We start from the raw sequence: 18,692 nt of genomic DNA on the forward strand, positions 1-18,692 counted from the left end.
GATCAGCAGTGCAATACCACCTCCCCTTTTACCCCCTCCCCTGTCACGCCTGAAGATTCCATACCCTGGAATATTGAGTTGCCAGTCCTGCCCCTCCCTCAACCATGTCTCTGTGATAGCAATAATATCATAATCCCATGTGTTAATCAACTCCCTCAATTCATCTGCTTTACTAGTAAGACTCCTTGCATTGAAATAGATGCAATCCAGCCTTGCATTTTTCACTTGTGTGTTAACAGGTCTATATTTGCTCTGCCTTCCAGACAGACTCACTTTCTGTTCTATATTTGACTGTGCCTCACCCCATACTGTACCTCCACTCTGTATCCCATCCCCCTGCCAAATTAGTTTAACCTCCCCCACCACCCCCCCCCCCACCCCCGCCAACAGCACTAGCAAACCTCCCAGCAAGGATGTTAGTCCCTTTCCGGTTCAGGTGCAACCCGTCCAACTTGTGCAAGTCCCACCTTTGCCAGAAACAGACCCAGTGATTCAGGAAACTAAAGCCCTCCCTCCTGCACCATCTCTTCAGCCATGCATTCATCTGCTCTATCCTCCTATTTCTAAACTCACTAGCACGTGGCACCGGGTGTAATCCAGAGATTACAACCTTTAGAGGTCCTGCTTTTTAATCTGCTACCTAGCTTCCTAAATTCTTGTTGCAGGACCTCATCCCTCTTTCTACCTATGTTGTTGGTACCAATGTGTACCACGACCTCTGACTGTTCACCTTCTCCCTTCAGAATGTCCTGCAGTCGCTCTGAGACATCCTTGACCCTAGCACCAGGGAGGCAACATAACATCCTGGAGTCACGTTTGTGGCCACAGAAATGCCTGTCTGTTCCCCTTACAATTGAATCCCCATCAGTATGGCTCTCCCACTGTTTTTCATCCCTCCTGTGCAGCAGAGCCATCTGTGCTGCCATGAACTTAGTTGTTGCTGGTTTCCGCTGGGCCTGTAGCCTGAGGCCTACACCCAGCAGACATGCCCTGTCTGAGGCCTGCACCCAGCAGTCAGGCTGCTGCCTCAGGCCTACACCCAGCAGCCAGGCCCGGTAGGCCTACACCCAGTAGACAGACCCTGTCTCAGGCCTACACCCAGCAGACAGGCCCTGTCTGAGGCCTACACCCAGCAGCCAGGCCCTGTCTCAGGCCTACACCCAGCAGCCAGGCCCTGTCTCAGGCCTACACCCAGCAGACAGACCCTGTCTCAGGCCTACACCCAGCAGTCAGGCCCTCTCTCAGGCCTACACCCAGCAGCCAGGCCCTGTCTCAGGCCTACACCCAGCAGCCAGGCCCTGTCTCAGGCCTACACCCAGCAGACAGACCCTGTCTGAGGCCTACACCCAGCAGTCAGGCCCTCTCTCAGGCCTACACCCAGCAGCCAGGCCCTGTCTCAGGCCTACACCCAGAAGACAGACCCTGTCTGAGGCCTACACCCAGCAGTCAGGCCCTCTCTCAGGCCTACACCCAGCAGCCAGGCCCTGTCTCAGGCCTACACCCAGCAGACAGACCCTGTCTGAGGCCTACACCCAGCAGTCAGGCCCTGTCTCAGGCCTACACCCAGCAGTCAGGCCCTGTCTCAGGCCTACACCCAGAAGCCAGGCCCTGTCTCAGGCCTACACCCAGCAGACAGACCCTGTCTCAGGCCTACACCCAGCAGTCAGGCCCTCTCTCAGGCCTACACCCAGCAGCCAGGCCCTGTCTCAGGCCTACACCCAGCAGCCAGGCCCTGTCTCAGGCCTACACCCAGCAGACAGACCCTGTCTGAGGCCTACACCCAGCAGTCAGGCCCTCTCTCAGGCCTACACCCAGCAGCCAGGCCCTGTCTCAGGCCTACACCCAGAAGACAGACCCTGTCTGAGGCCTACACCCAGCAGTCAGGCCCTCTCTCAGGCCTACACCCAGCAGCCAGGCCCTGTCTCAGGCCTACACCCAGAAGACAGACCCTGTCTGAGGCCTACACCCAGCAGTCAGGCCCTCTCTCAGGCCTACACCCAGCAGCCAGGCCCTGTCTCAGGCCCACACCCAGCAGACAGACCCTGTCTGAGGCCTACACCCAGCAGTCAGGCCCTGTCTCAGGCCTACACCCAGCAGACAGACCCTGTCTGAGGCCTACACCCAGCAGTCAGGCCCTGTCTCAGGCCTACACCCAGCAGTCAGGCCCTGTCTCAGGCCTACACCCAGAAGCCAGGCCCTGTCTCAGGCCTACACCCAGCAGACAGACCCTGTCTCAGGCCTACACCCAGCAGTCAGGCCCTCTCTCAGGCCTACACCCAGCAGCCAGGCCCTGTCTCAGGCCTACACCCAGCAGACAGACCCTGTCTGAGGCCTACACCCAGCAGTCAGGCCCTGTCTCAGGCCTACACCCAGCAGCCAGGCCCTCTCTCAGGCCTACACCCAGCAGCCAGGCCCTGTCTCAGGCCTACACCCAGCAGCCAGGCCCTGTCTCAGGCCTACACCCAGCAGACAGACCCTGTCTGAGGCCTACACCCAGCAGTCAGGCCCTGTCTCAGGCCCACACCCAGCAGCCAGGCCCTCTCTCAGGCCTACACCCAGCAGCCAGGCCCTGTCTGAGGCCTACACCCAGCAGTCAGGCCCTGTCTCAGGCCTACACCCAGCAGCCAGGCCCTCTCTCAGGCCTACACCCAGCAGCCAGGCCCTGTCTCAGGCCTACACCCAGCAGCCAGGCCCTGTCTCAGGCCTACACCCAGCAGACAGACCCTGTCTGAGGCCTACACCCAGCAGTCAGGCCCTGTCTCAGGCCTACACCCAGCAGACAGACCCTGTCTCAGGCCTACACCCAGCAGTCAGGCCCTGTCTCAGGCCTACACCCAGCAGCCAGGCCCTGTCTCAGGCCTACACCCAGCAGTCAGGCCTTGTCTCAGGCCCACACCCAGCAGTCAGGCCTTGTCTCAGGCCCACACCCAGCAGTCAGGCCTTGTCTCAGGCCCACACCCAGCAGCCAGGCCCTGTCTCAGGCCTACACCCAGCAGACAGACCCTGTCTGAGGCCTACACCCAGCAGACAGACCCTGTCTGAGGCCTACACCCAGCAGTCAGGCCTTGTCTCAGGCCCACACCCAGCAGTCAGGCCTTGTCTCAGGCCTACACCCAGCAGACAGACCCTGTCTGAGGCCTACACCCAGCAGTCAGGCCCTGTCTCAGGCCTACACCCAGCAGCCAGGCCCTGTCTCAGGCCTACACCCAGCAGCCAGGCCCTGTCTCAGGCCTACACCCAGAAGCCAGGCCCTGTCTCAGGCCCACACCCAGCAGTCAGGCCCTGTCTCAGGCCTACAGCCAGCAGCCAGGCCCTGTCTCAGGCCTACACCCAGCAGTCAGGCCTTGTCTCAGGCCTACACCCAGCAGTCAGGCCCTGTCTCAGGCCTACACCCAGCAGTCAGGCCTCTGTATGGTGCCCTGCCCCCACCTCACCCGCAATGGGGTAGCAATGGGGAAATAGTGACAAGACCTGTTTCACTTTCCGAGACACAGAAACACTCACCTCAGCGATATTCATCTTCACCGTGCCATCTTCCTGCTCCAGGGCTTTGAACGATCCTGACAAGATATATGTATTTGGTCAGTATAAATATCAACAAACTCATGATAAACAGTCGTCGAGTAGTACAGAGATTGAGTATTGCTGAAAATAGAGACGTGTTGTCGAAGCTTTTGATCTTGCACTCATCAGGACAATCCGCAAGAATAATCAATGTGAGGAAAAACAACAAAAAGACACCTGCCTACCACACAAATGAGTAATGTGATAGATGAATTTCAATGCCAGTCAGATACTAGGTATATAGGCTGTACATTCCAAAGACTGGCGGATCGTATCAAACAACATGTCCCTTCCGCTGTTCGCAACGGGTAAGGTACAGACCGTACCCAACCAGCCCGTGCTTGCAAAACTCAAAACAGTGTCCAACATTCGACTTGATTCCACGATTGGACAACATTTGCTAAATAATCCAGTGTGCTAAGAATTACGCTGACAACCAATTTAAGATGGTCAGTAAGGCTCGCAGTGAGGTGTATTTGCTCGTAATGGAAGCTACATATATTAATACACAGGACCCTGTTCTTTGCAGACAGAAAGAACATGTACAAACATTATGCCTGTTTCAGCTGACCAGAATAAGTGACAACCATTCGCTGGTTCATTCCTCAAGGCAATGCCTTGACCAATCAGAGTCAAGCTGCCTGGTTTAAAATTTCAACAAAGCTTGGCAGTTAACTGTCAGTCACCGTAAACTGGTGCATTCTCCATGGCAACGCCTCTACCAATCAGAGTTTACTTGTCAACCAATCAGCACTCTCTTCTCATCCAGTATAAATTTGATGTTTTCCTTACATTGGTTATTCTTGCGGATTGTCCTGATGAGTGCAAGATGAAAAGCTTCGACAACATGTCTCTATTTTCAGCCATACTCAAATACTGTACTTCCAAACAGCTATTTATAGTCTCTGCATCGTCCTCCTCTTTTGTGAAGACAGACGCAAAGTATTCATTAAGAACCACACCAATGTCTTCCACCCCTACACTGGTCCTTTGGTCTTTTATGGGCCCTACTCTCTCCTTAGTTATCCTCTTACTCTTAATGTATTGATAAAACATCTTTGGGTTCACCTTGATTTTGATTGCCAATATTCTTTCATGCCCTCTCTTTGCTTTCCTAATTTCCTTTTTGATTTCACCCCTCCACTTTCTATACTCCTCTCGGCTTTCTGTAGTATTGAGTTCTCGGTGTCGGACATAAGCTTTCCTTTTCTGCCTTATCTTACCCTGTAGGTTCCTTGACAACCATGAGGCTCTAGATTTGGCCTTCTCACTCTTTTTCTTTGTGGGAACGTGTTTACTCTGAACCCCTTGAATCTCCCCTTTGAATGCCTCCCACTGTTCTGACTGATTTACCTTCAAGTAGCTGTTTCCCGTCCACTTTCACTAAATCACTCCTCAGTTTAGTAAAATTGGCCTTGCCCCAATTGAGAACTATAACTCCTGTTCTATCGCTGTCATTTTCCATAATTATGTTAAAACTGACTGAATTATGATCACTATCACCAAAATGCTCTCCCACTGCCACTCCTTCCACCTGCCCATCTTCATTTCCTAAAACTAAGTCTAAAACTGCACCCTCTCTTGTTGGACTTGTTACATACTGGGGAAAAAAGTTCTCCTGAATGAACCTCAAGAATTCTGTTCCCTCAATTCCTTTCACACTAAAACTATCCCAGTTAATATTGGGGTAATTAAAATCCCCAACTATTACTGCCCTATTGTTCTTGCACTTCTCAGAGATTTGCCTACATATCTGCTCTTCTATCTCCCTCGGACTGTTTGGGGGGTCTATAGTACACTCCCAGCAGTGTGATTGCCCCTTTTTTGTTCCTTAGCTCAATCCATATGGCCTCATTTGATGAACCTTCCAACATATCATCCCTCCTCACAGCTGTAATAGTTTCCTTGACCAACATTGTCACTCCCCCTCCTTTCTTATCCCCCTCCCTATCATGTCTGAAAACCCTGTAACCAGGAACGTTGAGCTGCCATTCCTGTCCCTCCTTAAGCCATGTTTCTGTAATAACTATATCATACTGCCACGTGTCTATCTGTGCCCTCAGCTCATCTGCTTTATTTGCTTTTCTCCTTGTATTAAAATAGACCTTGAGCACTGCCAAACTCTTTTATTTATTTTTGAACCTTTGTTTCCTCTGTCTTCCAGACTCATCCATTAATTTTCCACCTTCCATTTTCATTTCTGATTTTTGTCCCAGCTGAGTCTACCCTCAGCTCCCCATCCCCCTGCCAAACTAGTTTAAACTCTCGCCAACAGCACGAGCAAAATGTCCCACAAGGAACTCAGTCCCGGCCCTGTTCAGGTGCAACCTGTCCGGCCTGTACAGATCCCATCTCCCCCAGAGCCGGTCCCAATGTCCCAGGAATCTGAAGCCCACCCTCCTGCACCATCTTTCCAGCAACACATTTATCTGTCTTATCCTTGGATTTCTATACTCACTCACACGTGGCACTGGGAGTAATCCGGAGATTACTACTTGCTAATTTCCCAGCTAGCTCCGACATCTTGACCTCCGCACTGAAACGTATCATCACAATTCTAATCTTCACGAGAGTGCTTCAATCTTACTTCTGCAATGTGATCTTCACAAACATACAGCTGACACCATATTGTGTTACTTAGTTCTTTAAAGAAACTTACCAATCACACACTGGTCAGTGCAAACAAATACTTTGGGTTCTTCGTTACTGAAGACTCTCAATACGAAATAGAGGTTATGGGAGAGCTCGACACGCACACCTCACACTCCCTCCGCACGCACATCTCACACTCCCTCCGCACGCACATCTCACACTCCCTCCGCACGCACACCTCACACTCCCTCCGCACGCACATCTCACACTCCCTCCGCACGCACATCTCACACTCCCTCCGCACTCACATCTCACACTCCCTCCGCACTCACATCTCACACTCCCTCCGCACGCACATCTCACACTCCCTCCGCACTCACATCTCACACTCCCTCCGCACGCACATCTCACACTCCCTCCGCACGCACATCTCACACTCCCTCCGCACTCACATCTCACACTCCCTCCGCACGCACATCTCACACTCCCACCGCACGCACATCTCACACTCCCTCCGCACGCACATCTCACACTCCCTCCGCACGCACACCTCACACTCCCTCCGCACGCACACCTCACACTCCCTCCGCACTCACACCTCACACTCCCTCCGCACGCACACCTCACACTCCCTCCGCACGCACACCTCACACTCCCTCCGCACTCACATCTCACACTCCCTCCGCACTCACATCTCACACTCCCTCCGCACGCACATCTCACACTCCCTCCGCACGCACATCTCACACTCCCTCCGCACGCACATCTCACACTCCCTCCGCACTCACATCTCACACTCCCTCCGCACTCACATCTCACACTCCCTCCGCACGCACATCTCACACTCCCTCCGCACGCACAGCTCACACTCCCTCCACACGCACATCTCACACTCCCTCCACACGCACATCTCACACTCCCTCCACACGCACATCTCACACTCCCTCCACACGCACACCTCACACTCCCTCCACACGCACACCTCACACTCCCTCCGCACGCACACCTCACACACCCTCCGCAAGCACAGCTCACACTCCCTCCACACGCACATCTCACACTCCCTCCACACGCACATCTCACACTCCCTCCACACGCACATCTCACACTCCCTCCACACGCACATCTCACACTCCCTCCACACGCACATCTCACACTCCCTCCGCACTCACATCTCACACTCCCTCCGCACGCACATCTCACACTCCCTCCGAACGCACAGCTCACACTCCCTCCGCACGCACATCTCACACTCCCTCCGCACGCACATCTCACACTCCCTCCGCACGCACATCTCACACTCCCTCCGCACGCACAGCTCACACTCCCTCCACACGCACATCTCACACTCCCTCCGCACGCACATCTCACACTCCCTCCGCACTCACATCTCACACTCCCTCCGCACTCACATCTCACACTCACTCCGCACGCACATCTCACACTGCCTCCGCACGCACATCTCACACTCCCTCCGCACGCACAGCTCACACTCACTCTGCACTCACATCCCCTCCGCACTCACATCTCACACTCCCTCCGCACTCACATCTCACACTCCCTCCGCACGCACAGCTCACACTCACTCCGCTCTCACATCCCCTCCGCACTCACATCTCACACTCCCTCCGCACTCACATCTCACACTCCCTCCGCACTCACATCTCACACTCCCTCCGCACTCACATCTCACACTCCCTCCGCACTCACATCTCACACTCCCTCCGCACGCACATCTCACACTCCCTCCGCACGCACATCTCACACTCCCTCCGCACTCACATCTCACACTCCCTCCGCTCTCACATCTCACACTCCCTCCGCACGCACATCTCACACTCCCTCCGCACGCACATCTCACACTCCCTCCACACGCACAGCTCACACTCCCTCCGCACTCACATCTCACACTCCCTCCGCACTCACATCTCACACTCCCTCCGCACTCACATCTCACACTCCCTCCGCACTCACATCTCACACTCCCTCCGCACTCACATCTCACACTCCCTCCGCACTCACATCTCACACTCCCTCCGCACGCACATCTCACACTCCCTCCGCACGCACATCTCACACTCCCTCCGCACGCACATCTCACACTCCCTCCGCACGCACATCTCACACTCCCTCCGCACTCACATCTCACACTCCCTCCGCACTCACATCTCACACTCCCTCCGCACGCACATCTCACACTCCCTCCGCACTCACATCTCACACTCCCTGCACACGCACATCTCACACTCCCTCCGCACGCACATCTCACACTCCCTCCGCACTCACATCTCACACTCCCTCCGCACGCACATCTCACACTCCCTCCGCACTCACATCTCACACTCCCTGCACACGCACATCTCACACTCCCTCCGCACGCACATCTCACACTCCCTCCGCACGCACATCTCACACTCCCTCCGCACTCACATCTCACACTCCCTCCGCACGCACATCTCACACTCCCTCCGCACTCACATCTCACACTCCCTGCACACGCACATCTCACACTCCCTCCGCACGCACATCTCACACTCCCTCCGCACTCACATCTCACACTCCCTCCACACGCACATCTCACACTCCCTCCACACTCACATCTCACACTCCCTCCGCACGCACATCTCACACTCCCTCCGCGCACACATCTCACACTCCCTCCGCACGCACAGCTCACACTCCCTCCACACTCACATCTCACACTCCCTCCGCACTCACATCTCACACTCCCTCCGCACGCACATCTCACACTCCCTCCGCACGCACATCTCACACTCCCTCCGCACTCACATCTCACACTCCCTCCGCACTCACATCTCACACTCCCTCCGCACGCACATCTCACACTCCCTCCGCACGCACATCTCACACTCCCTCCGCACGCACATCTCACACTCCCTCCGCACTCACATCTCACACTCCCTGCACACGCACATCTCACACTCCCTCCGCACGCACATCTCACACTCCCTCCGCACTCACATCTCACACTCCCTCCGCACGCACATCTCACACTCCCTCCGCACTCACATCTCACACTCCCTGCACACGCACATCTCACACTCCCTCCGCACGCACATCTCACACTCCCTCCGCACGCACATCTCACACTCCCTCCGCACTCACATCTCACACTCCCTCCGCACGCACATCTCACACTCCCTCCGCACGCACATCTCACACTCCCTCCGCACTCACATCTCACACTCCCTGCACACGCACATCTCACACTCCCTCCGCACGCACATCTCACACTCCCTCCGCACTCACATCTCACACTCCCTCCACACGCACATCTCACACTCCCTCCACTCGCACAGCTCACACTCCCTCCGCACGCACAGCTCACACTCCCTCCGCACGCACATCTCACACTCCCTCCACACGCACACCTCACACTCCCTCCGCGCTCACATCTCACACTCCCTCCACACGCACATCTCACACTCGCTCCGCACGCACATCTCACACTCCCTCCGCACGCACATCTCACACTCCCTCCGCACGCACAGCTCACACTCCCTCCGCACGCACAGCTCACACTCCCTCCGCACTCACATCTCACACTCCCTCCGCACTCACATCTCACACTCCCTCCGCACTCACATCTCACACTCCCTGCACACGCACATCTCACACTCCCTCCGCACGCACATCTCACACTCCCTCCGCACTCACATCTCACACTCCCTCCACACGCACATCTCACACTCCCTCCACACGCACAGCTCACACTCCCTCCACACGCACAGCTCACACTCCCTCCACACGCACAGCTCACACTCCCTCCGCACGCACATCTCACACTCCCTCCACACGCACACCTCACACTCCCTCCGCGCTCACACCTCACACTCCCTCCACACGCACATCTCACACTCCCTCCGCACGCACATCTCACACTCCCTCCGCACGCACATCTCACACTCCCTCCGCACGCACAGCTCACACTCCCTCCGCACTCACATCTCACACTCCCTCCGCACTCACATCTCACACTCCCTCCGCACTCACATCTCACACTCCCTCCGCACTCACATCTCACACTCCCTCCACACGCACATCTCACACTCCCTCCACACGCACATCTCACACTCCCTCCACACGCACATCTCACACTCCCTCCACACGCACATCTCACACTCCCTCCACACGCACATCTCACACTCCCTCCACACGCACATCTCACACTCCCTCCACACGCACATCTCACACTCCCTCCGCACGCACATCTCACACTCCCTCCGCACGCACATCTCACACTCCCTCCGCACGCACATCTCACACTCCCTCCGCACGCACATCTCACACTCCCTCCGCACGCACATCTCACACTCCCTCCGCACTCACATCTCACACTCCCTCCGCACTCACATCTCACACTCCCTCCACACGCACATCTCACACTCCCTCCGCACTCACATCTCACACTCCCTCCGCACTCACATCTCACACTCCCTCCGCACGCACATCTCACACTCCCTCCGCACGCACATCTCACACTCCCTCCGCACTCACATCTCACACTCCCTCCGCACGCACAGCTCACACTCCCTCCGCACGCACAGCTCACACTCCCTCCGCACTCACATCTCACACTCCCTCCGCACGCACATCTCACACTCCCTCCGCACGCACATCTCACACTCCCTCCGCACTCACATCTCACACTCCCTCCGCACTCACATCTCACACTCCCTCCGCACGCACAGCTCACACTCCCCCGGCACGCACATCTCACACTCCCTCCACACTCACATCTCACACTCCCACCGCGCTCACATCTCACACTCCCTCCGCACTCACATCTCACACTCCCTCCGCACTCACATCTCACACTCCCTCCGCACTCACATCTCACACTCCCTCCGCACGCACAGCTCACACTCCCCCCGCACTCACATCTCACACTCCCTCCACACGCACATCTCACACTCCCCCCACTCGCACATCTCACACTCCCTCCACACGCACATCTCACACTCCCCCGACACTCACATCTCACACTCCCCCGGCACTCACATCTCACACTCCCTCCACACGCACATCTCACACTCCCTCCGCACTCACATCTCACACTCCCTCCGCACTCACATCTCACACTCCCTCCGCACGCACATCTCACACTCCCTCCGCACGCACATCTCACACTCCCTCCGCACGCACATCTCACACTCCCTCCGCACTCACATCTCACACTCCCTCCGCACGCACAGCTCACACTCCCTCCGCACGCACAGCTCACACTCCCTCCGCACTCACATCTCACACTCCCTCCGCACGCACATCTCACACTCCCTCCGCACGCACATCTCACACTGCCTCCGCACGCACATCTCACACTCCCTCCGCACTCACATCTCACACTCCCTCCGCACGCACAGCTCACACTCCCTCCGCACGCACATCTCACACTCCCTCCACGCTCACATCTCACACTCCCACCGCGCTCACATCTCACACTCCCTCCGCACTCACATCTCACACTCCCTCCGCACGCACAGCTCACACTCCCTCCACACTCACATCTCACACTCCCACCGCGCTCACATCTCACACTCCCTCCGCACTCACATCTCACACTCCCCCCGCACTCACATCTCACACTCCCTCCGCACTCACATCTCACACTCCCTCCGCACGCACATCTCACACTCCCTCCACACGCACATCTCACACTCCCTCCACACGCACATCTCACACTCCCTCCACACTCACATCTCACACTCCCATCGCGCTCACATCTCACACTCCCTCCGCACTCACATCTCACACTCCCCCCGCACTCACATCTCACACTCCCTCCGCACTCACATCTCACACTCCCTCCGCACGCACATCTCACACTCCCTCCGCACGCACATCTCACACTCCCCCGGCACTCACATCTCACACTCCCCCGGCACTCACATCTCACACTCCCCTGGCACTCACATCTCACACTCCCCTGGCACTCACATCTCACACTCCCACCGCGCTCACATCTCACACTCCCTCCGCACGCACAGCTCACACTCCCCCCGCACGCACAGCTCACACTCCCCCGGCACGCACATCTCACACTCCCTCCACACTCACATCTCACACTCCCACCGCGATCACATCTCACACTCCCTCCGCACGCACAGCTCACACTCCCCCCGCACGCACAGCTCACACTCCCCCGGCACGCACATCTCACACTCCCTCCACACTCACATCTCACACTCCCTCCACACTCACATCTCACACTCCCTCCACACTCACATCTCACACTCCCTCCACACTCACATCTCACACTCCCTCCACACTCACATCTCACACTCCCTCCGCACTCACATCTCACACTCCCTCCGCATGCACAGCTCACACTCACTCCGCACGCACATCTCACACTCCCTCCGCACGCACATCTCACACTCCCTCCGCACGCACATCTCACACTCCCTCCGCGCTCACAGCTCACACTCCCTCCGCACGCACATCTCACACTCCCTCCACACGCACAGCTCACACTCACTCCGCATGCACATCCCCTCCGCACTCACATCTCACACTCCCTCCGCACGCACATCTCACACTCCCTCCGCACTCACATCTCACACTCCCTCCGCACTCACATCTCACACTCCCTCCGCACTCACATCTCACACTCCCTCCGCACTCACATCTCACACTCCCACCGCTCGCACAGCTCACACTCCCCCCGCACGCACAGCTCACACTCCCCCCGCACGCACATCTCACACTCCCTCCACGCTCACATCTCACACTCCCACCGCACGCACATCTCACACTCCCTCCGCACTCACATCTCACACTCCCTCCGCACTCACATCTCACACTCCCTCCACACGCACATCTCACACTCCCTCCGCACGCACATCTCACACTCCCTCCGCACGCACATCTCACACTCCCTCCGCACTCACATCTCACACTCCCTCCGCACGCACAGCTCACACTCCCTCCGCACGCACAGCTCACACTCCCTCCGCACTCACATCTCACACTCCCTCCGCACGCACATCTCACACTCCCTCCGCACGCACATCTCACACTCCCTCCGCACTCACATCTCACACTCCCTCCGCACTCACATCTCACACTCCCTCCGCACTCACATCTCACACTCCCTCCGCACGCACAGCTCACACTCCCCCGGCACGCACATCTCACACTCCCTCCACACTCACATCTCACACTCCCACCGCGCTCACATCTCACACTCCCTCCGCACTCACATCTCACACTCCCTCCGCACTCACATCTCACACTCCCTCCGCACGCACAGCTCACACTCCCCCCGCACTCACATCTCACACTCCCTCCACACGCACATCTCACACTCCCCCCACTCGCACATCTCACACTCCCTCCACACGCACATCTCACACTCCCCCGGCACTCACATCTCACACTCCCCCGGCACTCACATCTCACACTCCCTCCACACGCACATCTCACACTCCCTCCGCACTCACATCTCACACTCCCTCCGCACTCACATCTCACACTCCCTCCGCACGCACATCTCACACTCCCTCCGCACGCACATCTCACACTCCCTCCGCAGTCACATCTCACACTCCCTCCGCACGCACAGCTCACACTCCCTCCGCACGCACAGCTCACACTCCCTCCGCACTCACATCTCACACTCCCTCCGCACGCACATCTCACACTCCCTCCGCACGCACATCTCACACTGCCTCCGCACGCACATCTCACACTCCCTCCGCACTCACATCTCACACTCCCTCCGCACGCACAGCTCACACTCCCTCCGCACGCACAGCTCACACTCCCCCGGCACGCACATCTCACACTCCCTCCACGCTCACATCTCACACTCCCACCGCGCTCACATCTCACACTCCCTCCGCACTCACATCTCACACTCCCTCCGCACGCACAGCTCACACTCCCTCCACACTCACATCTCACACTCCCACCGCGCTCACATCTCACACTCCCTCCGCACTCACATCTCACACTCCCTCCACACTCACATCTCACACTCCCATCGCGCTCACATCTCACACTCCCTCCGCACTCACATCTCACACTCCCCCCGCACTCACATCTCACACTCCCTCCACACGCACATCTCACACTCCCCCCACTCGCACATCTCACACTCCCTCCACACGCACATCTCACACTCCCCCGGCACTCACATCTCACACTCCCCCGGCACTCACATCTCACACTCCCCTGGCACTCACATCTCACACTCCCACCGCGCTCACATCTCACACTCCCTCCGCACGCACAGCTCACACTCCCCCCGCACGCACAGCTCACACTCCCCCGGCACGCACATCTCACACTCCCTCCACACTCACATCTCACACTCCCACCGCGCTCACATCTCACACTCCCTCCGCACGCACAGCTCACACTCCCCCCGCACGCACAGCTCACACTCCCCCGGCACGCACATCTCACACTCCCTCCACACTCACATCTCACACTCCCTCCACACTCACATCTCACACTCCCTCCACACTCACATCTCACACTCCCTCCACACTCACATCTCACACTCCCTCCACACTCACATCTCACACTCCCTCCACACTCACATCTCACACTCCCTCCGCACTCACATCTCACACTCCCTCCGCACGCACAGCTCACACTCACTCCGCACGCACATCTCACACTCCCTCCGCACGCACATCTCACACTCCCTCCGCACGCACATCTCACACTCCCTCCGCGCTCACAGCTCACACTCCCTCCGCACGCACCTCTCACACTCCCTCCACACGCACAGCTCACACTCACTCCGCATGCACATCCCCTCCGCACTCACATCTCACACTCCCTCCGCACGCACATCTCACACTCCCTCCGCACTCACATCTCACACTCCCTCCGCACTCACATCTCACACTCCCTCCGCACTCACATCTCACACTCCCTCCGCACTCACATCTCACACTCCCACCGCTCGCACAGCTCACACTCCCCCCGCACGCACAGCTCACACTCCCCCCGCACGCACATCTCACACTCCCTCCGCACTCACATCTCACACTCCCTCCGCGCTCACATCTCACACTCCCTCCGCGCTCACATCTCACACTCCCTCCGCACGCACATCTCACACTCCCTCCACAATCACATCTCACACTCCCTCCACAATCACATCTCACACTCCCTCCACAATCACATCTCACACTCCCTCCACACGCACATCTCACACTCCCTCCGCACTCACAGCTCACACTCACTCCGCACTCACATCTCACACTCCCTCCGCACGCACATCTCACACTCCCTCCACAATCACATCTCACACTCCCTCCGCACTCACATCTCACACTCCCTCCGCACGCACAGTTCAGACTCCCTCCGCACGCACATCTCACACTCCCTCCGCACGCACAGCTCACACTCCCTCCGCACGCACAGCTCACACTCCCTCCGCACGCACAGCTCACACTCCCTCCGCACGCACAGCTCACACTCCCTCCGCACTCACATCTCACACTCCCTCCGCACGCACATCTCACACTCCCTCCGCACTCACATCTCACACTCCCTCCGCGCTCACATCTCACACTCGCTCCACTCGCACATCTCACACTCCCTCCGCACGCACATCTCACACTCCCTCCGCACGCACATCTCACACTCCCTCCACAATCACATCTCACACTCCCTCCACACTCACATCTCACACTCCCTCCGCTCGCACAGCTCACACTCCCTCCGCTCGCACATCTCACACTCCCTCCGCACTCACATCTCACACTCCCTCCGCACGCACATCTCACACTCCCTCCGCACGCACATCTCACACTCCCTCCGCACGCACATCTCACACTCCCTCCGCACTCACATCTCACACTCCCTCCGCACTCACATCTCACACTCCCTCCGCACTCACATCTCACACTCCCTCCGCACTCACATCTCACACTCCCTCCGCACTCACATCTCACACTCCCTCCGCACTCACATCTCACACTCCCTCCGCACGCACATCTCACATTCCCTCCGCACTCACAGCTCACACTCCCTCCGCACTCACATCTCACACTCCCTCCGCACTCACATCTCACACTCCCTCCACACGCACATCTCACACTCCCTCCGCACGCACATCTCACACTCCCTCCGCACGCACATCTCACACTCCCTCCGCACTCACATCTCACACTCCCTCCGCACGCACATCTCACACTCCCTCCGCACGCACATCTCACACTCCCTCCGCACGCACATCTCACACTCCCTCCGAACGCACATCTCACACTCCCTCCGCACTCACATCTCACACTCCCTCCGCACTCACATCTCACACTCCCTCCGCACTCACATCTCACACTCCCTCCGCACTCACATCTCACACTCCCTCCGCACTCACATCTCACACTCCCTCCGCACTCACATCTCACACTCCCTCCGCACTCACATCTCACACTCCCTCCACACGCACATCTCACATTCCCTCCGCACTCACAGCTCACACTCCCTCCGCACTCACATCTCACACTCCCTCCGCACTCACATCTCACACTCCCTCCGCACGCACATCTCACACTCCCTCCGCACGCACATCTCACACTCCCTCCGCACGCACATCTCACACTCCCTCCGCACGCACATCTCACACTCCCTCCGCACTCACATCTCACACTCCCTCCGCACGCACATCTCACACTCCCTCCACACGCACATCTCACACTCCCTCCACACGCACATCTCACACTCCCTCCACACGCACATCTCACACTCCCTCCGCACTCACATCTCACACTCCCTCCGCACTCACATCTCACACTCCCTCCGCACTCACATCTCACACTCCCTCCGCACTCACATCTCACACTCCCTCCGCACTCACATCTCACACTCCCTCCGCACTCACATCTCACACTCCCTCCGCACTCACATCTCACACTCCCTCCACACGCACATCTCACATTCCCTCCGCACTCACAGCTCACACTCCCTCCGCACTCACATCTCACACTCCCTCCGCACTCACATCTCACACTCCCTCCGCACGCACATCTCACACTCCCTCCGCACGCACATCTCACACTCCCTCCGCACGCACATCTCACACTCCCTCCGCACGCACATCTCACACTCCCTCCGCACTCACATCTCACACTCCCTCCGCACGCACATCTCACACTCCCTCCACACGCACATCTCACACTCCCTCCACACGCACATCTCACACTCCCTCCACACGCACATCTCACACTCCCTCCGCACGCACATCTCACACTCCCTCCACACGCACATCTCACACTCCCTCCACACGCACATCTCACACTCCCTCCACACGCACATCTCACACTCCCTCCGCACGCACATCTCACACTCCCTCCACACGCACATCTCACACTCCCTCCGCACTCACATCTCACACTCCCTCCGCTCTCACATCTCACACTCCCTCCGCACGCACATCTCACACTCCCTCCGCACGCACATCTCACACTCCCTCCACACTCACATCTCACCAGGGATCAACACAGCCATTACTAGTGTCTCACATACTATATGACATCACTTCCTGTAGTGATGTTGCACACTCACTCTTTACATATTCCATTAAACATTTATCAGAACAGGGAGGAGTCATGGGGGAGCAGGAGAAGCAGTGGAACTGGGAGGGGCTGTGGGGGTTTGGGGCCAGGGTCAGACAATCAGGTCGGGGGGCAGATTGAGGGGGAGGGGTCGGGACTGGATGTACAGGTTGGGGGGTCAGGGGTCAGGACCGGGTGGACAGGCTGGGGGTCAGGGGTCAGGACCGGAGAACAGGTTGGGGGTCAGGGGTCAGGAACAGGTGGACAGGTTGGGGGGGGGTCAGGGGTCAGGACCGGAGTAGAGGTTGGGGGGGGTCAGGGGTCAGGACCGGAGTTCAGGTTGAGGGGGGTCAGGGGTCAGGACCGGAGTACAGGTTGGGGGTCAGGGGTCAGGAACAGGTGGACAGGTTGGGGGGGGGTCAGGGGTCAGGACCGGAGTAGAGGTTGGGGGGGGGTCAGGGGTCAGGACCGGAGTTCAGGTTGAGGGGGGTCAGGGGTCAGGACCGGAGTACAGGTTGGGGGGGTCAGGGGTCAGGACCGGAGTACAGGTTGGGCCGCAGCTGATACTCACTGAACATGGCTTCCAATCTAACGAGACAGGAGATGAAGTTATCGAAATCCAAAGCATCATTCTCAGCATAGCGGCCCACTATTGTCTGGTGGAGACGGTTACTGATTTTAAAACCTGTGCAGATTGACAGGGAGACAGTGAAACTGGATTCGGTGAAACACAGCAACAACAGTCAGTGTATCCAGGACTGGGGGCATCAGGTGGAAATGAGTGTTTACCTGCTGATTCCAGAGCAAGTCTCATTTCATACGAGCTCATCGAGCCAGACTTGTCCAGGTCATACTGTCTGAAAATGCCCTGCAAGACAAGAACAGTGAGAGACTGAGATAGTATCCAAGAGATAGAGATAGATAGATCGAGAGAGAGAGAGAGAGAGAGAGAGAGAGAGAGAGACAGAGAGAGAGACAGAGAGAGACAGAGAGAGAGAA

General features: G+C 57.6%; 1 protein-coding gene across 2 annotated transcripts in view; it reads right to left on the reverse strand.

Annotated features, from left to right (window-relative positions):
- The window catches only part of LOC137361844 (calpain-1 catalytic subunit-like), a 29,143-nt gene extending 10,578 nt beyond the window's left edge, over window positions 1-18,565 (reverse strand). The window contains exons 1-3 of one of the 2 annotated variants that reach the window (XM_068026447.1): window positions 18,483-18,565; window positions 18,265-18,378; window positions 3,505-3,560 (exon numbers count right to left, since the gene is read on the reverse strand). Coding sequence is in view for 1 of the 2 variants with exons in the window: in XM_068026448.1 (XP_067882549.1) it covers window positions 3,505-3,560; window positions 18,265-18,378; window positions 18,483-18,522 (210 nt within the window). In the remaining variant the exon portion in view is untranslated. The remainder of the gene's footprint in view (window positions 1-3,504; window positions 3,561-18,264; window positions 18,379-18,482) is intronic. The other variant, XM_068026448.1, reaches the window with a different exon arrangement.
- Between the last annotated feature and the right edge of the window lie 127 nt (window positions 18,566-18,692).

Source organism: Heterodontus francisci, unplaced genomic scaffold (genome assembly GCF_036365525.1).
Source record: "Heterodontus francisci isolate sHetFra1 unplaced genomic scaffold, sHetFra1.hap1 HAP1_SCAFFOLD_1728, whole genome shotgun sequence".
NCBI lineage: Eukaryota > Metazoa > Chordata > Chondrichthyes > Heterodontiformes > Heterodontidae > Heterodontus > Heterodontus francisci.